Raw genomic sequence first — 22091 nt, forward strand, 5'->3', positions numbered from 1 at the left:
CTGCTAAATGCCAATAATGTAATGTAATGTAATATATTGCTGTTTAACCATTTGATTCCCTACAGCTGTGGCTGAATGCTACTGACCTTTCTGGATGTGTTCCGGATTGCAGAGTAGTCCTCCCTGAACCTCTGGAGTCTGAAATGTATAACGTTGATGTAAAATCCTTCAAAAACAAAGTCATTCTGGAAACAAAGTCCTTTCAAATAGGTAACGGAACACAAAAATTTCATTTTAAAGGCAGTGTCACCTTATTCATCCAGTTCGCACAAATGTACTGATTTTAATCATGTGGACATACATTACACACACACAGTGTATAAACATTCATACATATTACATAATATTGATCATAGTGATATTTCTAAAAAAAAAAAAATTTTTTTTTTTATTAGACCCAGTACAGAGTTCTTCAGTTGGGGTTGAAACGACAGCCACGTCTGCTCTTTTTCGATGGAGGCGTGGAGGGGACGCGCAATCGGTCTCCTTGAGGCTGAGCGGGCACCTGTGGGTCGTTCCTCCGAACAGGGACTCTTTCAGAGTCATGGGCCTCCAGCCTGCCGCGCTGCACTATTTCACCGTGGAGTTTAAGACTGCAGTCCCGCATCTCAACATCACCATCACACAGAGGCTAAACGTGCTACTTGAAACGGGTAGAAACCCCTTTTTTTGTCTCAGTTCAGGCAAATTTGGAGATATGGGGGGGTGGAATTCGAATTATTGCAGGGAGATTTGAAAAGCAATCTAATGTACGGTTTGTTTTTTTTATCCTTTGCTGTTAATATCCATATCTGTATTATTGCCATGGCTTCCAACATCGCATTTCTTCACTTTAATATTGTATGCCATAATAAAGTGCTCTTCCCAAAGCGTCTGATGCCCATGCAGGTGATTAAACATGGCGGGTGTAGTCATACTGCATGTACACAGTTGGGTCTTTGATCTGACCCAGGTGTCCTCCTCCTCAGCTCATTGCCCGGCGGGCTGGGTGCACTTGGATAGGAGCTGTTACCGGGCGTGGCGGAAGGGCAGGCCGTGGGCAGAGGCTGGCCAGGCCTGCAATGCAGTGGCTTCAGGAGCCCATCTGGCCAACATGGAGACGGAGGAGGACTTCCTGTTCATCTCCTCCTACCTGCGGGCTCTCAACCACATGGTGCTGCTGTGGACAGGCCTCAACGACTTGCAGGTAAGTTGGAGCAGGTCCCGGTGGCTTCACACAGCCGCCCTGGTCTCGTATCACCCTCTGGAATATTTAAACCAAGTGAGATAAAGCTTATGCATTTCAAGAACATGCACTCTTTATTTTCCCGTAGGTAATACTGTCCTCCTTTGAGATATGTAGAGATGAGCACGGACTCATTTGGTTGGGCTCATGAATGCTTAATTGGAATTCTATTGGAGGAGCTGGATAAATGTTCCCTGTGTAACAGCCTGGCTGTGTTGTTATTCTGCCCCTGTCTGCCTTACAGTAGCAGATTCTTGGTGGAACTGTAAACTCCTATCTGTAAACTCCTCTGGGGAGGAGAGTCCATTTCATTAACCTTTGAAGAAAGAGGGCTGGGCTGTCCAACACCCATCCTGAGCATTATGTTTATTTTCCAAGGGACCACGCATGATAAACGGTCACTTTCCAAAGGCTGGTGAAATTCACTGACCATCTGGGAATGGTTCATTGTGGCTTGTACATAAATTTTATTCATTCATTCTTCATAAACATTATTTCCCCATCACAAAAAATAGATGTGCATTTGCCACTGAAGGTTGACAAAGATACACTGCCCAAAGTGGACTGAGGAGCATTTAACATTTGTAGCCATCATGGGAACATTTCGTGGGAAAAATAGAAGCTGTTACAAGATATTTCTGTTCAAGTGACGTGTGCAGACATTTCCTTAAAATGGCACACTGGACTATTTTTATTGCTCATTTATTTGACGTTACCAAGTAGGGATAAACCGTTATTTTGTTTCTCCTGTGATTGTGGAAGTGTGGAGACTTGAGCAGCTGGGTCCTGAAGTGCAGTCAGTGTGTCTGTTCTCTATGCAGCAGGAAGGAGAGCTTCGCTGGTCTAATGGAGCTGCTTATAACCTGACGAGTGTGGTGACATCATCACTGCCCGCCAATCAGACGGACTGCTTCGCCCTGCAGATGAACGCCACTGGCCCAAATTACTTCTTCACAGGATTCTTCTGCTACATGCCCCTGCCGTACATGTGTCACTACAGAAGTGAGCGTTTTAATGAATGAACCCTGAAATTACAGTTGCAGTATGATTTAAATGTATGGTGGCAGGTCATGGGTTGTTCTCCGAAAATGAGTTATTTAGAATACTGTTGTCAAGTAAAATAGATAATATGGAGTTTGAAATTAATTTTATATGAAATCCATATGCTGTTAAAATCAAAAGCAGGGAAAGTGCCTGGCTGGACATACTGTGTTCACATACATTGGACCCTCAGGGGCTGATGGATAAATGATCGCCGCCCAAACGCTTTTCATGTGATTCTTTTTGTCAGAGTAACTCTGTGTACCTTTGAACGCTGAGTGGTGGTGGGCTATATTACATTTAGCAGACACTCTTATCCATAGCAACTTACATAGGTTACAATGTGTACATTCAACTCAGTTCAACACAGGAACTTCAGACACATGGAGCTAATCTCTGATAAGTCATCTCTTCAAGCTGCATTTTTAATCTAGCTTCTTCTCTATCTATCATATCTATCCCTATTCTCAATTTAAAAAGCACTCTACACTAGCTTAGCAATTAAGTCAGTATCTTTTAATACTTCTCTAACTACTCATATTCTATGTGTATTACTGGCATTTAGCAGATGCTATTATCCAGAGCAACTTGCATTGGGTAGTTTTTTTACACTGTTACCCATTTATATAGCTTGTTATTAACTGAGGCATTTCTGGGTTAAGTACCTTGCCTGAAGGTACAGCAGCAGTGCCCCCAGCAGGGAATCGAACTGGCAACCTTTTGGTTACAAGCCCTGCTCATTAGTGTGCTACACTACCACCGCAGCCGTATACAGTGCTGAGGCCCACTCTTACCTAACTCCGCTGTGTCCCAGTGCCACCAGCGCCACCACGCTTTGACCTGCAGCTGGAGGAGGTGAGGGAGAGGGAGGCTCGTTTTCGGTGGACTCCCCTGGAAGACTGGGTGCAGGAGGGTGACGTGGCGGAGCTCTTCCTGCAGTACCAGGAGGTCACGTCTGCAGACAAACCGCATCGGAGGACTCTGTCACCCAACGCCACCCACGTGGCCGTGCAGGGACTGTCCCCCGGGCGCGTCTACCTGTTCTCCGTCAGAGTGAGGCACCCCAGCGGAGTCACTCGAAGCTTGGGCTCCATTCTCAGAGTCATGACCAGTGAGTGCTCTACCTTTTAGTGGGGATTTACATTAAATTTACAGTAAAACCCTCTGAAGGTCGGTCTTGCCAGCACCTCTGAGATTCTGATCTAGCAACTTTGAACTTTGACGATGCTCTAAGGTCCGGAATGCGTAGAATGTTTGGAATGTTCCAGAACCTTTAACAGGTTAAAGACCGTGTCGTGACCTCACGGGCAGTCCTCACCGCCGTACATAAAGAGCAGAGTGTTGAAATGAATCCAGAATTACCCATATAAAAAAGAACGAGCAAACTGAGCTTCAGACTGGTCTTTGGGTTAATCTGCCATGTCAGTTTTACTGACTGTCAGGCTCAATAATTGTCAATGCACATTTGAGTGTGTGTGTGTGTGTGTGTGTGTGTGTGTGTGTGTGTGTGTGTCTGCAAGTAAGTGTGCATATGAGTCTGTGTGTATGCTTGCATGAGTGTAGGCTTGTGTGTGCCTTTCTCCTTGTTAGCGTGTGTGTGTGTACGTGTGCTAATGTGTGTGCACATGGGTTTTTGTGTGTGTGTGTTCATTCATTCATTAATTCATTCATTCATTCGTGGCATTGTTTCCCTGCTTCCCAGGGCCCAACCCACCGCAGAACGTCACAGTGAGGAAAGTCACAGCCACGGAAGTGCCTATGTACTGGACCACCCCTGACCACTCCCACAATGCCCTGTTCTACCAATACCTGATCACATGGGTGGACGAGGAGGCGGGTGTGACGCAGACTCTGGCTGTGGAGAACTACACCACCTCTACTGTGATTGGTGGCCTGCAGCCCTATCACCTGTACAGTGTCAGTGTTCAGACTGTCACTGCCCAGGGCCTGCAGAGCTGTGTGGATGCACCCCTCTCTGTCATCACAGGCAAGTCACTGTCACATCCCACACCCTCTGAATCCCTTCCTGCACACACCTCAGGGACGCCATGGATTCAGTTCTGGGGCTGTGAAAGTGTAGCAGACATTGTCCTGTTTCATCTCGCAGAGGCCACAGGTGTCATTTGTTTTGCAGTTGAGAGCCATTATCTGTAACCTCAGGAGTTTGTGTTTTTCATTATGTAGATAGAGCCAGCAGCTCTATTAAATCTAAAAAACAAAAAATAAATAAAACGGAGGCAGTGGTCAGTTTTTGCTCTTCTGTTCACACATAATAATCTGCTTCTGTGTGTGTATGTGTGTGTCTGCGCGCGCCTGTGTGTGTGCGTGTGTGTGCGTGCCTGCGTGCGCGCGCGCGTCTCAGCGGTCAGTCCTCCTGGCCGCGTGTTCGTGCTTCTGGAGGATGTGGGAGAGCAGAATGTGACGGTGCGCTGGGAGCCTCCTCGGGGAGAGGAGGTTGATGGGTACTACATCCACGCCAGGTCAGCCGCTGAAGACGACAGCCCCGGAGAATTCTGGGTAAATGGCGCTCTCAGCTTTGAACTGAGCACGCTCACTCCAGGCGGGACGTATGAGATCGGGGTGGCAGCTGTGAAGAACGGGAACAGGAGCGAGGTGAAGACCTTCCTGCAAACGTTGAGTACGTTTTTTTCCATCAAGGTTTTTCAGTTGAGTGTAGTTTTTATACGACTAAAACCCAACACCTTCTCAACATTTCAGTAATGTTCGTCATGTTTCCGCCATGACACAGTAAGTGTGGGAAGATGCCACTCCTTTGACTGGCTGCCCACAAAATAAACCAAAGAAACAAATCCCTTTTACTGCAGTGTTGCAATGTTGCTTTAAAATATATCGTTGTATTTAAAATGCTGTGAAATGAGAGAGAAAATGCTGTTATAATGAACATATTGTAGTATTAACAGAATAGTAAGGGATCTGGAGTCATGTATTGCAGTACGTGAACCAGCAGATGTGATGAAATCCAAACCTGTTCCAGCATCATCCATCCCTCTGTCTCTCTCTGCTCCGTTTCTAGGGCCTAAAGGAGTCGAGATAGCAGTCCCATATAATGTCAGCACCCACTCCATAGTGCTGTTCGTTCAAAGGCCTACTGCTGGTGTATTTGATGGCATTAATGTTATCTACAAAGGAGGCAGCAAGCACAAGGCCCTCTCCAAAGGGGACGATAAAGTCATCATTGAGAACCTGATGCCTGGGACCGTGTACGAGTTCTCTGTCTATGTCACCAGCAGAGGCATGACCAGTGCGGTCTACAGGGTCCCTGCTGTGAAGACATGTGAGTGACAGCAGCCTTGACCAATCCAGAGAGGGCTTTGTGCCCTTTCCCCTTTAAACATCCTGAATTTGTCGGAACACTGAGACATATGCAGCTTGCTCATTTATGTGTCACTGAAGTATCAATCTACCTGCGTTCTGTTCTGCTAAGTTCTTACCTTGATTCTCTCCTTTTTAATGGTTTGTGAAGATAAGGTGACTTATGAATTCACGAATTCGGCTTAATGACGAAGGCCCTTGAGCTCATACAATACCAGTTTATTTTTTTTTTCTGAAAGTAACAATATCTAAATAATGTACTGTAAATATGAGTAATTTAATATGATATAGTGCTATGATATAGTATACGTATATGATTATTTATGGATATTACATATTAATATTTCATCACTTTTCAGATGTGGATTTCTATTTGTCATGATTAATGTTACATTGGTGATGTTACGCTAAAAACCTACACAAAAGTATCTGGTTAAACGTACAAAACCTGGTTAAACCGAATAATCTCGACTTGTGTAGGCCTGGCTCCACCCACAAATGTCCGGGAGGGAGCGGTGACGGACACGTCAATAGAAGTACTGTGGGATGAGGCTGAAGGAAGTTTCCAGAACTACGAGGTGGTCTGTGTGGACTGTGGATCTGCAGTCATAGTGAGTACATTATATTATTACATTATATTTAGCGGACGCTCTTACCCAGAGCGGCTTACAAATAAGTGCATCACTGTGCTAAGTGTATAGCATGGTAGCGTGGCCGAGCAGTCTAAGACGCTGGATTAAGGCTCCAGTCTCTTCGGGGGCGTGGGTTCGAATCCCACCGCTGCTAGTAAGTTTTGTAGGCGGCAGTGTAGCATAGTGATTAAGGTTGCCAGTTCGATTCCCTGCTGGGGTGCTGCTGCTCAGTAAATATCCAGCTGTATAAATGGGTAACGGTGTAAAAAAACTGTAACCAATATAAGTTGCTCTGGATAATAGCATCTGCTAAATGCCAGTAATACACATATAATATGAGTAGTTATCGAGAAGTATTACAAGATACTGAGTCAGTAAGATGCTGAGTTAATTGCTAAGCTAGTGTAGTGTGCTTTTCACATTGAGAATAGGGATAGATACGATGGATAGAGAGGATGCTAGATTAGAAATGCTGCTTGAAGAGATGATTTATCAGTCAGAGATGAGCTCCATGTGTCTGAAGTTCCTGTGTTGAATTGAGAGTTGGATGTACTGTATTATCACTGTGCTGCACTGCACCAGGTGAGACATTTACCTGTAGTGGTTACAGGTACAGAAGGTAAAGGAGGGCAGAGCGCGGTTTGCTGAGCTGCAGCCGGGGCAGCTGTATAATCTCTCCATTCGGACTGAGAAGGAGAACTTCAAAGACAGTACCCCGGTGTCCTGCAGGATACGAGCTGGTACATTTCTACCCATTTAAACTTTATCAGCGTTGAACACAGTGAATACATATGATTTTTAATCCTCACAGGATTCAAACATGTCCAGATGTCCTTGCATGCTGATCTTGCAATGATGTGAAAGGTTTGTTTTTATTGATCTTGTAACTGCTAAAGTGATGCTAAAGATTTGCTTTGTATTGATCTTGTAAGTGCAAAAGTGACATGAAAGGTTTGTCTTGAATTGAATTACTTTTTGAGTAAGAACTAATGTCACCTGTTTTCTCTTGTAGCACCCAGTGCAGCTGAGAGGCTGTCCTTTAATAAGACCTCAACTTCTGTAACAGTCAGCTGGTCCGAGGCTCAAGGTGTCTTCAATGGTTTTATCCTGTCAATCACAAACGCGACTTTCAAAAAACAGGAAATCCTCACTGCTTCTGACCACAGGTGAGAAGTAACGATCACCAAGCAGTGTCAGGCTATTGTCATCGTACTTTTTAAAGGCAATGAGCTGATTTATGTGATTATTTTAGGAGCCCCAGGGCTACCCAGAAAGTTTGGGTTTGCCAGGTTAATTACATTTCAGAAAACAGTTTGTTATATTAACGGTTCAATCAAATCATTTGAGGGATCTTTTTCTTCATTGTAGTACATGTCACATTAGTTCAGTAGGCACCTTTTTTTTTTTTCCCCTTTGAATCTTCTCTTTGGATAAAGCCCAACAAATGCCTTTGTGCCTTCCCAGAATCCATCAGTTTGAGGGCCTCTTACCTGGAAGTGATTACAGAATTGACGTAATTACCACAAGTGGTGAGAAGTGGAGTCTCCCAGCCACTATAGATGTGACCACTGGTGAGTCATGATGTCATAATGTTACACTATCGATGTCAAGATAACCAGCAGTTTTTAACCCCATTCCTCTAAGACAGCTGCTAACTTTGCCCTGAAAACATATAACACTGCCCTCTGCTGGGGCAAAACTGGTTTGACAAGTTTGAGTTTGTGATTCTTTTTAACAGAAGGAATAATTGGAAATTGAGCAGAAATTCTATACCATAACAGCACATATATAGGCTGTGTTACCCAGCTGAGTGTCTCAATATAAACATTTATATAAGCAGGGCAGGATAGACTCACCACAGACCTCTCTGTTCAGTAATATCTGGCCTTGTGTTCCAGCCCCTGCTGCCCCCAGAGATGTGACCTTCATTGATCAGGACGGGAGCTCTCTCTACGTGACCTGGAGGCACCCTCAAGGCCAGGTGGAGGGGTACAGGGTGAGCTGCTGAAATCTTTACTGCAAAAACTGTCACATGAGATCAATATACCGTCTGCCAAAATATTTTAACATTTTACAATATTATGTCAGGATGTAGTGTCTGACTGTGTGTATATATATAATTTCAAACATAATTCAATGCAAGTGTTGTTGTTTGCAAATACTTATCGTAAATTGATAAGCATATTCTGGAATACATGGAAAAAAAAAAATTTATATTATATATATTTATATATATATATATGTGATATAGTGCATATTAGCATCCATTAATTTTCCATGAAGGTATTATCGCTACATGTTGGAAAGCTATGAACATTGGATCCCTGTCTACTTTTACCCCACCGGTGCTGTGAGCTTGTGAAAGTGTTTGCATGTTTATGAGCCTCAGATGGTCTATAGACTATCTCGCAAGCAGTGCTGCTCCCACCGAGCTCCCACAGTGAGTGGGTACAGTACTGTCTCCCACAGTAAGTGGGCCCCATGCAGCCTAACTCCAGCAGTTGAGCAGTGTGCTTTAACTCCGGCAGTGCATTGCTGCACCCCATTAGCTGTGACTTTCTGCAGCAGCTGTCTGTTCTGATCCATTATGCATGCTGACACCAGCCAGGAAACAAACAGGTCTAGTGCTGTCAGGGATGGAACTTTACATACACCAGTAACCTTACCGCTGTGTCCTCTAAGTGTGTTTCCGTTCTGCAGTACCTGTGGCACCACACAGTAGCTGCTGTTGTATACTAAATAAAATGTAGTTTTCTACATGCTGTGGTTGCTTTTGCGGTTTCAGTACTCACAGCATAACTGGAATTTAAAACAGAGATGTATGCTGTTATGCTTCTTTGGTGGTAAGGTAAATCTGGTCATGGTTTTAAAATTAAATGAATAGCATTTTAAGTAACCCCAGATAACCCGTGTTTGGTCTGCCATATCGCTTGCGCTGTAGCTGCAGAGTATTTTGCGGTGCGCTGTTCTGCTGCTGAGGATTCTGGGAGTCATTCTGCCTGCCACCAGGCAGATGATGACCGACGGCAGAGGCACACTTCTCAGCTTACACCCTCCCGCGTGAGGCTCAAACCGCCCCTTTATGAAGGGAACCAGGCCACTTGTTTAAAGTTTCATGGCCAGCGCATCACCAGAGATGTTGCCTAGCAAAGAGGACCTGCCCCAGTCAGATTGGGTTCCTGGCCGCTGAAAAATGCATGATGCCGGTCCAGGAGCCTGGGCCTACAGCGAATGACCAAGCACATTTCTGTTCCCATTGTATCGCCCCGGCTCGCTGCTCTCGAATGGTCCCGCAAAGTGGCCGAAACACGGTGTAGAATCCAACGTGCGTGAATCCGCATCTAATGTTTCTGTGCGACCGCACCTGCATTGTGTGGCCTGAGTGTTGAGTGTGTCTGCTTAAGTCTCCCTCACTCCTTCAGCATTTTATCCAACAGCAGACCCTCTGCATCGTTTCCTCTTTTTCCTATCCCTCCCTGCAGCTCGGTTATGGCTTGCTGGAGACCAAATCCAAGCGCCGTAAAGTCACTGTTCGTGACAGTAGCGTCAGGATCAAGGATTTGACTCCGGGGACGGAGTATGAGTTCACCATCCAGTCCTTCAAAGGGGCAGAGAGCAGTGAGACAGTCTTAAAGCATGTCCTCACACGTAAGGATGCGGTCGTCTATCAGCTGCCAGAGCTTGCCTGCCTGACCTAGCATCATGTTGTGTGTGGGTGTGGGAGTGTGTGTGTGGGTGTGGGTGTGTGTACATACCCTTACAAAAATGAAATATATTAAAATATATTAAAGTATGTGCTCAGCCCAAGAATTTATTGCAAATATAGCTGAAATATACATATTTTATATATATCGACTTAGCCAGAAGCACATTCTCTAAAATATAAATTTTTGCATGTTTATGTATACTTATATTACTGCTGAAGCATTTCATTTGAAGCAGTCTGCTCATGTGTACACTGGTGGTATCCTGCACAGTATTTGACCCTGCTGTTACAAGGCCAGTGGCTTAGTCCCTATAATACACTGTAAAATGTGTTTACTGTGAACACCCATATTAATTCTAGCATGCTGCTGTGATGAGGGGTTGTGTATGACGGTATGGATGATTGCCTATCGTGTGAGAAACATGCTTGTGTCCTCAGGTCCCGCCAGCGTCCGCTCCCTCTCTCTGATACACGTTAACTCTTCGTCTGCTGAAATCACGTGGGAATCCGCGGTTGGACCGTTCGACCATTACAGATTGACCGTGGTGAACGACTCTGTGGTCCAGGAAGTCAATGTGTCCAAGGACAGCCTGGCCTACACTGCCTCTGGCCTGCAGGATGGATGCACCTACAACGTGACCGTGGAGCGGGTCAGGAATGGGGTCGGAGGGACCGCTGCCTCTCTGACTGTGACCACAGGTGAGGGTCAGACTCCGCAGACTCCTTTCAGACCTGTTTATTCAGCAGTCTTTTCAGCTACTGCAGTCTGAAGCTGAGTGCCAAGCGTGATTGGAGACAGCCTCTTTATGCAGTCTCCTGACAACTCAGTGTATAGACAAATGGCATCACTCAGGATGCATTCGGTGTAAAATTGCTTTCTTTGCCCAACTGTTTTCCTTGGAGATCCACATTGAAGTACAGAGTTTTAATCCCATTCTTTCCAGTGCTTGGTTTTTTTACATAATCAAAACTGTAGCCTATATTTCATAAGGCGATTTAGGAAACAAAAACAAAACAAATCCTTGATGCCTTAAATGTGTTGGGGATTGATGTGTGCAGGGTAATGCATGTGTATGTGCGGTGTACATCAATCAGACAAACTGCAAATGACCAACATGCATCCTCTGTGTGTGTGTGTGTGTGTGTGTGTGTGTGTGTGTGTGTGTCTGCGTGTGTGTCTGCGTGTGTGTGTGTGGTGCAGAGCCAGCCAGCCCGCAGGGTGTCCGCGTCACCAGCGTCTCCTCCCGCAGCTTCTCCCTGCGCTGGAACAGCCCGTCCGGCTGTGTGGACCGGTACCAGCTGGACCTGTCCCCCAACCATGGCCGGGTCACCCTCCGCAGCCTGCGGGACGGAGGCCTGCAGGTGCTGTCACATCCCCCGACACTTCCCCGACACCTCCTCGCCACCTGTCACCCCCCGGCTGCAGCGGGGGGGGGGGATTACCTGTCACTGCACCTCCCTCCTATCTCTGCGGGTCAGCTGGTACTCCCAGCACTGCTACATAACACTATCCCAGGCCTTCTCTCTTTCAGACACTACACTATAGCCGGGTCCCCTCCAGGATATGTGCTCTTCCATCTTTATCTCTGTTTCCAAGCCACATGGAGATTCTGAAAGACCCCTTTCCCCCCCTGCTCAGCACAGATCACGGCCGGTTTTTCTCCCCACACTTGTGCCGTACTCCAGCGGCATTAGTGTTGCCACCTTGGTACAGCCTTATAGGGGGAAGAGTGCAGCAGTCAGCAAGGTGCGCTTCCACCTCCAGCCCAGCAGCACCTGATCAGAAACGCTCCGAGCTGCAGAGCTCCAGGCCTCTTTAAACGTCCCCCTCCCCCTCTCCCTCCCCCTCCCGGGCCCCCTCCCCGCCCACATGGGCCAGGTGTCAGGTGCCAGTGGCGGTAACAGTGTAAGGAAGGCCGGGCGGGGATTGAGTAATAGGGCTCATTATTAATGTGGCAGCCTGTGGCAGGGCCAGGCTTAAATGTTTAATGTGGTCCTCCTCCCTGGAGTAAGCCTGGCGTAGAGCGGTCAGCGCAGCCCAGTGCAGCAGCCTCATGAGACCGGCAGTCCTCCGATGATGCCTCGCGCGCCCCTCTCTCTGCTGCTCGCCCTGCTCCTGGCCCCGCTCCACGCCCAGGTACGGCCCCCTCCGCTGGCCCCCTCTGTCCTCTCAGCGCCTGGGCCCCCGCACGGCCCAAAACGGGGGAACGCGAATGCTAAGGCTGGGGGGAGGGCTTTCCCTCCCTGAGGTGGAGCCCAGGTTGTGTTCGAGGTGAGTGGTTGCAGTCCCATGTGGATGTGAGTTTTTATGAGTTTTTGTGTGTGTGTGTTTTTGTGTCTGTCTGTGTGTCTCTGGAACCCGGAAAGGCGGACGTGTTCAGTGTCACCCCGGGAACGTCCTACACGGCGACGGTCACCGCGGCCGCTTCGGGTTCCTTCAGCTCGCCCGTCAGTCGGCTCATCACCACCAACGAGTCCAGTAAGTGCTGAAGAGTGTAGCATGTGCTTCACCTGAGAGCCAGGTGCTCACTCTAAGCACTCCACTAAATTCCACCAATGTAACAGGTGCCTTATCAGAATCACGGGCTGTAAGACTATAAGGACAGGTTAATAATGTAATGATCTGTTCTGACTTTCCTGTGTGTTTAAAGACCGCCTCAGGCTTTTGGATGGAAAAACATCAGTAGTTTGAAATGAAGGTGAAGTTTTCTTGACAAGTCAATAATTGTTAGAATATTAATTCGTTGTTTGAACCCCTGGGTAAATGGTGCTTTGCTAGGATGGTTTGTAAAGTGTTGTTGGGTCCAGCAAAAAAAGTTTACCTGATTTGTTTTTTAACGTCCCTGCAGGGAACTGGTTAATTGAATTAGTGAAATAAAAAGGTGATGGTGTTGTGTCAGGACGTCAGCCGTATTCTGTTCGACAGCATGACATGATATCAGTGTGAAGTGCAGATTCGTTACCCTCCAGGAAAGGTTGGTGTTGTTTTCGCTGCTCCATGACCTGAGAAAACGTGTGTCCTCTCCGCTTTCCTCATCACATTCCTGATGCGTCTATCCATCTCGCTTACCACGCCGCCATTTTGGCGATTGCGGTTCAGTTGGTCATGATTGAGTCCTTGAGGTGATTGGATCACGGGTCGGTTGAGCGTGATCACACTGTGTGTCTGAACCTGGTGTTTATGGGATGTGTTTGAATCACCCCAAAGCTCCAGGGGCTCCCACGAATCTGGAAGGGGAGAGGGTAGGATCCACAGGCATCCTGCTCTCCTGGACCGCACCCACCGATTCCAACGGGAAGATCCACGCTTACGCCATCAAGTACAAAGAAGTGTGCCCATGGCCCGAGTCCACCTTCAACCAAATGCTGACCTCCTCGGAGATCCCAGAATACCTCCTCAATACCCTCACGCCCGGATCCACCTACAACATCAAGGTACCGGCTGACCTGCAGACTGGCCATGCTCCTGCATATATGTGTGTGTGTTTGTGTGTGTGTGAGCATGTGGAGAATGAAAACCAAGCCTCCTGGAAATCCATACACATACAAGCCATATCAGGCTATAAAATGGAGCATTCCAGTATAAAGTCACATGCTGTGGTTTTTTTTTCTTGGTGATGATTTCAAATTGATCAGGCATGTGACAGAAGTCATGCTGTGTGATTGGATTAAACTGATCCTTCTCAATTGGCTAGTGTTTAATTATTGATCTGGTGGACAGAGGTCACGGACTGTAGGGACAGTTTTGCTTTTGTTTATGACAGATCTGTTTTGTCCATAAATGATCTCCGTGACATGTGACAGTGCTTTACCCTTTCAGTTCAAGGTCATTGTTTTTATTCTTTGAAAAGGGTGTGTATCATGTTGCACAATGGGTCTCAGTTTGTGTGTCTGATTAGCTGTAGGGTCATTTGTAAAAGTGGAACGAACAGGCATGCATTGTGCTTGATGGATCCGGCATGTGGTGATTGTTTTAGTGACTAAATCATGTGTGATCAATGTGACAAGTGTTCATGACATGTAAAGGACAGAATATCATTAGTAGCATTTGCTGATGTCTGGGCAACAGTTAGACACAAAATGGCTGCCGTGCAAGCCAGGTGGATGCTGCACAAATAATGAGGCTTGAAAAAAACAGAACAAAAAAAAGAGATCCTCCACAGGATATGACCAGAGCCTGGCTTTAGTGCAGCAGTTGATCTTACAACATAGCTTCTGTTGGGATAAGTAGCTCAGGTGATGATATATCATATTATACAGTTTATTTGTCTCAGGTTATTATTCTCTTATAAGCAGTGGATTCTTATAAGCAGAGCCTTGCATATGTGTTTGTCTCTGTTCAGAGTTTTTTTTCAGTACACTATATGTGATCAATTAATTTACAATGGAGGCAATGTGTTGGTGACAGCTGAGGTAATTCTCACTCTCTCTCTCTAGGTGGCAGCACAGAACAATGCTGGAATCGGAGTCTTCAGCAAGTCCCTCTACATCAAAACAGCTGAAGCTCGTGGGTCCCTCTGTTTCATACACTGGACTTGTTTTTTTTTAATCAAAGCTGCACAAATTTATAGATCTTTAGATCATGTGAATGGCTCATCATCTTTATCATGCCCACTGTATTAGCCAATCCACACACTGTTAAGATCTGAGGATCTGGACAGAATTTTTGCAGCAGCGATGCTACAATACAAGCACACTGTTTCTCCATCTCTGGACCTGGAAATGAGTCAAAACGGCTCACTGTGCTTATGTCCCTCTACAGCTCCTGGCCTGGTCACAAACCTCACGGCCTTTGCCACCAACCATTCAGTGGTAAAGGTGACGTGGTTTCTGCCCCGGCGCACCAACGGGCTGATCACCAGGTTCTCCATCAAAGCCAAGCACGCCCGCACCGGTCAGACTGTGAAGACTCTGGAGATCAACGCGGAGGACATCATGAACGGGGTGCTGCCCCACTGTAATGTGCGTGTCCATGTGGCTTTAGGTGCTGAGTGTGGATCACTGCATTGATCATGCTGTAGTGTAGCCTAGCGCTGGGATGTTGAGGTGGGCACTGTGACTTAATTAGTCTGTGTGTGTGTGTGTGTGTGTGTGTGTGCTGTGTATGGTATGTATGCGTGTGTGTGTGTGTGCGCGCTTGCGTATCTCTGTGTGCGACAGGACGCAGCAGAGATCCTATCGCGTGGCACTCCCAGCCCGTCAGAGACCTCCCTGCTGACCTCGGCCTCCCTGCCCCCCATCACCCTGTCAGCTCTGCCTCCGGCCTCCTCCTGGAGCGTGCCCATCAGTGTGGTGGTGGACCAGCTGCGCTCCTACACCGCCTACGTCTTCGAGGTGTCCGCCTTCACCAGCGACGGCGAGGGCCAGATCGCCAGCTACATGGTCCGCATGCCGGAGTCAGGTGACTGCCAGCCGCTCTCCCAGAAGGCTTCTGTGAATCATTACTGCGGGATCGCTCAGAGCTGGGCCCACAGCAGGGACAGGGGATCCCGCTCTGTAGGGCCTTAACTCCCGTAACATCATTTCATTCAGAGAATGTGTTGGGCTCCATTCCATCACAGAACTGTTTAACAGAAGCCAGCAGCTACAGTACCAGTCAAAAGTTTGGACAACAGGGAATCGCAGATCAAGTGCTTAAACAATAAACTAAGACTTTGTTTGCATAATGACTAGATTACATTGTGTAAGTGGTAGATAATAGGGAATCAGCTGGAGAACTATTATGTTGAGAGTATGCTTTTAAAAAAAATTATTTATTTATGTGTATTTTTGCAATGACTAGTTTGGGTATTTGCCAACACACCAGGTATGATAGTGAGAAGACAGATGGTGTTAGGATAGGGTGTCGTCTGACCTGCTGTTGCCAACGGTAACAAACGCAGGGAGTAACACCCTGGAGTACTGGAGCCGCTTGTCTTTGTCCAAAAAGGGTATAGTCCACCTCTTACTGACTGTCAGAACTGGGAGGCGGGTTGGGCTGAACCGTTGTCAGCCCAGGGCATGGTTAACTGAATCAGCACCTCAGAGTCAGAGTGAGGCTATCCTGATCCGGGATCAGTATTCTGTGCTGAGGTGTGAAATGGGGGGAGGGTGGGAGGAGAGGGGTGCGAACGTGTGCTGGACCCTCTCCAGAGGAAAGGCATGCTGGGTCGGCTCCTTCACTTCCTGTCATTGGAGGAGTGTCATTGTGCCAAGTGTCATACAATACGACCTCACTGCAGCGCCCTTAGATTTAACGTGCTGTTTATTGCCTGCTGTGACAAAAATCCTCACAGTCAAGTAGGAATGATGACAAATGGCTGCAACGCTCACCTCTTAAAATGGTAAAAGTTCATTTTTTAACATTTGAAAAGACAGCGTTTAATTAAAACTGTCTTTTTCCAGTATCAGCCAGCCCGGATCAAATGCTTTGGCTTATCGTGAGTCTGGAGTTGGCTTCGCTTCATGCGATGTTATCGGCTAATGGGCCTTGGGTAGATGCTAGATGCACTCATTTCCTGGAGCTGCAATATTCAGCCTTGTGGCATTGGCTACCCCTGTTATAGGTCACTCAGATTGTGTTCCTAATCTTAAACCCCTTTCACAGGGAACTCTCTAATACGGTAAGAAGCGCCCTGTCCAGAAGACAGTTTAGAGATTTTCACTTTTAAAAACTGGATTAAATCAAGCTGAAACATGATGTGGAGCCTGTGAGGTGTGGCACTTGTGAAACTGCCTTTCCTGTGTGAGTCGAGGTATACGTTCTACCAGAGTAGCACCTTTATATAAAGTGCTATTCTCCCTGCTTCTTGCGCAGCAGTGGTCTGACCATCCACAAAATGAGGGAAGGATGCTGGAGAAAAACTTTGTTTGAAATTGTTGCTCAAAGTTATGGGCAAAGCGCAAAGAAATTCAGCTGAATCTGCCACTCGGTGTTCCTGTGAGTCTCACCCACTGTGGAGATAATCTGATCAGGAGTCTGACAAAAATGCATAATTTGATTTAAACATGGTATTGATAGTTAGTATTACATTCCTGTTAATTTTTTGGCGGCTGGCATGTATTTCCTAGTTGAACTAGTTGAGCGAGGGATTGTTTTTCCCTGAAATAGCTTGCTTGGACATGTAGTCCAGCAGGACTTCATTAAGTTCTCAGTCTCCCCTCTTCCTCTCTCCCTCCCTCCCTCCCTCCCTCTCTCTCTTTCTCTCTCTTGTCTGCTTGCTGAGTTTGACCTCTGCTCCTCTGTCCTTCATTGCGAGGAAGGTGGGAAACACTATCTGAGGCAGACCTTGGTAAATCTCCTCAGAGCCGAATGCATAATGTAGAACCTTATGTAATGCAATGAGGATTTTCGCTGGATTTCTTTGCAGCGGAACCTGCTGTGTAGTTGATATCCTCAGGTGGCAACCTTTCAATACTCACTCACCGATCTGAGTAACCCTTTTCTCAATATCTGATGAGAGCTTCCATTGTAACACCAGCAGACACTGAATTCTGCTGCAGTTATGCATTTTTTAAATTGGTTTTGAGACAAACCTCTCAGCTTGTTTGCATGGCTTATACATTCGGGATAAAATTAGTTTCTTCAGTGTAGCAATAAAATAGAGAATGCAAACAATATTGGTTGTCATAAGCAGCTATGGATGTCTCTGTATGCCGTATACTGTATGTTTTTAATGTGCAGTTGCTGTAAGCATCTGTTACATCGTGTGGTACTCTTCAGTCATTGGCATTATAGTGAGAAATTCAAAGAATTATTCTTACACGTGTGAATGGAATGGAAGTCCTGAATTTTGTTGATGTTGGCTCTGAGCAAGGAGTATCCTGCTAGTAAAACATTTTGTCTGGCGTAAATGTGTAGACCCTGTGCCAGTGTGGACAGTTCTTTGCTTGAGGTGTGAGCTCTGGCTTTTGAAATTCGTCTTGAGATTGCGAGGAGGAGCGTCGCTGACAGGAAGCTGTGTTGTCTGGTCAGGGCCCGATGCCCGGCGTGTTGGCGTGAGCTGCGTTGCGATGTGTCAGGTGGAGCTGACGGGATTGCGTTAATAGCGCACCCGTGTTTGCAGTGTGTCCTTTTTATCAGACAGCCGCCATGTGGAGGACAGCGTTAGGAAATCGAGAACAAGACGAACAACTAAGAGAAGATGGCACACTCCTGGCTGCACGTACCACTCCCTCATCGTCTCCCTATCACAGTGCCGTAATGTTTCAAAACCAGAAAAACATGCCAAGCCATGAGCTTGGCATTATTTGTGAGATAAAATGGGCGACGATGAGAGAGTTTTCTTGCACGGTAGATGAGCCTAATGGCTGATCATTGTCACCTGTGCAGAGGTTGGCTGCATCGCAGCTGAGAATAAGGCCCCTTGTAAGCCGCATAGCAGTGCTGGCACAGGTCAGGGCTGTAGTGGCAGTGGTGTCCTGGGTAGCTCTCTCTGGCATTTAAATGGCAGCCCGCTGCAGGGACAGCATTTCTCAGGTGGGCAGGGTAAGTTCTGTGCCGTAGGTGGCATTCTCTACCTAAACCGGACACTGGATTAGCCCGCTTACTTCAGCAGTACAAAGAGCTTCTTCACACAGGGTCCACCAATCCAGGCACAAAGCTGACTGTGCTGGCGTGGCTGATTTTTGCATCGGCTAGAGTCCATCTGCATTACAGCGCTTTTAAAGGCCTCTGTTGCTTCTCCAGCTCGCTGTAGCACTGCCTGCGATGACGTGTTCTTCATAGAAGAGGCCGTCACCTTGATTAAAGCCCAGAATGTCCTGTCAAATTGATACCGTTCCTGGTGTTGTTCCTGAGGTCATGCGGTGAAGCTTTTGATTAAGTTCAAGCCACCATCTGATAAGGAAAAATGAATGATCATTTGTGTAGCTGGGGCTTGTGTTTCCAGGAAATGTCCCAAGTCCCTCTTTAAGGGTTTAATTAATTTTGTTATTGTAGCTCTTGGTGTACAAGAATGTGACATTGAGTGAGAGCAGGTCTTTGTACTTATTTGGCACTCGACATAGAAAGCTATCGCAACCATGCAAATTTGTGCTGACTTTTTCACCATTAAATCATTCAGGAGGAATAATTTTTCAATTTGCTAGGCTGTGAAAGAGAAGAGCCTTGGAGATGAATTGTAGAATGATTATTTTGTTTTTGATAAATGTTATTTCCCAACGTTGTTTTGCTGTACAGCAAAGGCATGCTGATTGAGAAATGGAACTAGACATACCCCAGGGTATTCATAGAGGCATGAAAATAATGCTTTTATCATGTCTCGAAGCTTCCATGTTCGTTTCCTTGCTGTTTGCTGAGACTTTCATAGTACAGTATAGATTACATTTTTATGCTGAATCATCCAGACTGTCTTACTCTCCTTCCAGTATTTACAAGTTATCCTTTTATACAGTTGGATATTTACAGAAACAATGCCTTTCCAGGGGTACAATAGCAGAGCCAGACATGGGAATCATACCAGCAACTTTTTGGAGTTATGGGCCCTGATCCGTCTGTGTTAGTTTCATAGCTGATTTATGATTTATTATATTTATTATTAAAGTTGAGTCTGGTTTATTATAAGAATCATACCGTTTTTACCATCCTTTTCTCTTCTGGCTCTTGGGGAGCGATTTAGTTTCAGAATTTTGCTGGGGGGTGGAATGCCCGGGCCCCTGGTCCCGTTAATGGAGCTCTGAATGGCGGGTTGGTCTCCTTTGTGCCGCCCTGCATTTCAAACAGCCTCTCCTCTCACAAGTTCAGCCAGCGCTTTTGAAAGATGAAATGTAGGCTGACCTTCCTTTGATCCCCGTCCCCAGCGGGGCTCTGCTGTGTGGGGTTCAGGAGGAAACGCCAACGATGCCAGGCGCTCCGGGACAGGCCGGCAGTGCTCGGCCCCGTCTCCTGCATCCCTCCTGGTCCCAAACGGGACCCTGTCGAAATCTTGGCTTCCGCTGATGCCTGGAAACAGCCTGGAAATGTTTTAGGAATGTTTGCCATGGTCACATGGTGAAGGCTGTGTTACAGTACATAATTGTCATTCAGCAGATGTTCTTATCCAGAGTGGCTTATATTGGATAACGTGTAAAAATTGTAACCTTTCATACAGTTGGATATTTAGTGGGGGCAATTCTGTGTTAAGTACCTTGCCCAAGGGTACAGCAGCAGTGCCCCGGCGGGAAATCAAACGAGCAAGCTTTCAGTTACGAGCCCTGCTCCTTACATTTACATTTACATTTATTCATTTGGCAGATGCTTTTATCCAAAGCGTTTTACCACTATGCTACACTGCCGTTCTCTGTAAGATGTGAGCAGTGATTTTAAGCTCGAGGCTCCCTGCTGAGGGAATGGAAATGCATGTTATTCTCAGGAAGCCTGCGGGTCGGGTTGCCGTGTGCCATCGGTGGTGTGGAGATGACACGGAGCAGGCCTTATCAGCCCTTTGGCAAGTCCCTTCCCCCATGTCAAGCGTGTATGTGTATGTGAATTACTGACACGCTATGGTGTCACGCTGTAACAGCGCCAAACTCAGAGACACGAGCTCAGAGGGCCGTGCTGTTGTGACTGTCTCAGTGAAGTCAGTATGGGGAAGAGAAGACAGTCTGTTCATCTGCTGTTGTGGTGTCCTCTCGGGTTTTAACATTTTCGGTCGAAGAGGCACACACTTAGAGTTGCGTGTGATCAGTCACAAAGCAGGGAGGAAACTCAAATCAAAACAATGCTTTGAATGAAATTTAAAAGTAATTTTCTGGCATACTGTATTGCTCTGTTTTTTGTAAATGCCTTTATAGATTTTTAGGTATTGTTATGGCCTAATGCTTAGTAGGAAATTGAATGTCTGTAACATCTCCCCTAAGATGCTGTTTTTAAGATGAACAACTGCCCATTTAGTCACCAAATGTAGCAAAACATATTTTATAAGTAGTAGTAGTAGTGGTCTGTGTTTATATGTTGCGTTTTTACATGAAAATGCAGTTGAACTTTAGTTTAACTGCAGTGAATCCAAACTTCATGTCATTCTAATAATTCTCCTGTGTCAAATTCATACTTTTAAATAAGTGTCTTTCATGAGCTTGGCAACATTTGGAGTCCAGTTTTTTGTGAAATAATAAATGTTTTTCCTGTTCGCTGCCAAAAAAAACTCATTGCCCAGCTGTGCAGAGAAGCCTGTGTTTCAAAAGCACACGAGGTATTTACACTAAAACAAACAAATCTCTCACCCGTGGAAGCAACACAACCCAGCAACCGGCACAGCAAGAGCTGCTCAGAGAGCCACTCAGCCATCTCTAGAGCCTCTCGCCCTGGTCTGCAGCAGTGCTGCTCTCAGGCAAAGCCTGGCTTGCACATACAGGATACACACACAGTAAGGAGCTGAGTCTCTGATAGATCCTCCCCGAATCACGCATTCTGTGTCAGAGGCTCTGCCCCCCTCCCAGCTCACAGGTGTTTGTGGGGGGAGGGTGGAGGGGTTCTGTGATGGACAGCACCCCCAGCAGTGGAACCCCCCCCACCCCCCCCAATAGCCGGATCTTGAGGAGAGGAGAAATTGGAGTGGGCCGAGGAGGTGGGGAAGAGGAGTAGAATAGCAGGAATGCTCTCTCTCTCTCTCTCTGTCTCTCTCTCCTCCTTTCACTCTCACTCTCGCTGGTACCTGCGGTCATGCTCCGGGACCCACTCACCCTTGGCCTGCTCCTTGCTGTCACCCACGTCCTGTGCAGAGTGGGGCCGGGTGAGTGTAGAGGGGGCTGGCTTTTGGGAAGGGGGAGGCAATCATTGGGAAGGTGCTCGGACGTCTTGGTGCGTTCTCCTGGGCTTTCAGGCAATGTTCGGCAGGAGCGTCCACGATGTTGGGTGACATGTGCTTGGACTTTGTCACCCATCCAGCTGGCTGGAGTGTGGTTCTGCTCACTCCCCTCCAGTCTGTGTGGATCCACTGATGCTGGAAACTGCAGTAGTCAGAGGTTTTTTTTTTGCCTGATTGGGATCCACCTGTAGCAGGTGCAGGAGAGTGGAGCATGGCTAGACTGGACTCGAGTGGACGATGCTCTTTTGCAATGAGACATTGTGGCTGATTGTGAAGTTTCAGGAATGTTTTTTTTTTTTTTTTTTTGAAAATGCTTAATGGGAGTTAATTTATTCAGTGTTAAAATACAGTATTAAGTCAGAAAGTTGGAGGACAGTTTTAATTCAGAG

The 22091-nt window shown here is 46.6% G+C and overlaps 1 protein-coding gene and 1 non-coding gene across 2 annotated transcripts in view; both read left to right on the forward strand.

Annotated features, from left to right (window-relative positions):
* Positions 1-544: 544 nt before the first annotated feature.
* Positions 545-22091, forward strand: part of ptprq (protein tyrosine phosphatase receptor type Q) — a 68323-nt gene continuing 46776 nt past the window's right edge. Inside the window, exons 1-20 of the mRNA XM_036519664.1 lie at positions 545-653; positions 969-1186; positions 2047-2227; positions 3081-3377; positions 3969-4253; positions 4629-4904; positions 5301-5561; positions 6080-6210; positions 6842-6971; positions 7244-7397; positions 7696-7802; positions 8130-8227; positions 9714-9879; positions 10376-10636; positions 11139-11299; positions 12305-12416; positions 13146-13372; positions 14375-14444; positions 14700-14899; positions 15098-15338. Coding sequence (XP_036375557.1) covers positions 545-653; positions 969-1186; positions 2047-2227; positions 3081-3377; positions 3969-4253; positions 4629-4904; positions 5301-5561; positions 6080-6210; positions 6842-6971; positions 7244-7397; positions 7696-7802; positions 8130-8227; positions 9714-9879; positions 10376-10636; positions 11139-11299; positions 12305-12416; positions 13146-13372; positions 14375-14444; positions 14700-14899; positions 15098-15338 — 3685 coding nt within the window. The remainder of the gene's footprint in view (positions 654-968; positions 1187-2046; positions 2228-3080; positions 3378-3968; positions 4254-4628; positions 4905-5300; positions 5562-6079; positions 6211-6841; positions 6972-7243; positions 7398-7695; positions 7803-8129; positions 8228-9713; positions 9880-10375; positions 10637-11138; positions 11300-12304; positions 12417-13145; positions 13373-14374; positions 14445-14699; positions 14900-15097; positions 15339-22091) is intronic.
* Positions 6304-6385, forward strand: trnal-aag. Its single transcript has one exon. It is a non-coding gene; the product is annotated as a tRNA-Leu (tRNA).

This window comes from Megalops cyprinoides, chromosome 25 (genome assembly GCF_013368585.1).
Source record: "Megalops cyprinoides isolate fMegCyp1 chromosome 25, fMegCyp1.pri, whole genome shotgun sequence".
In the NCBI taxonomy this organism is placed as follows: Eukaryota; Metazoa; Chordata; class Actinopteri; order Elopiformes; family Megalopidae; genus Megalops; species Megalops cyprinoides.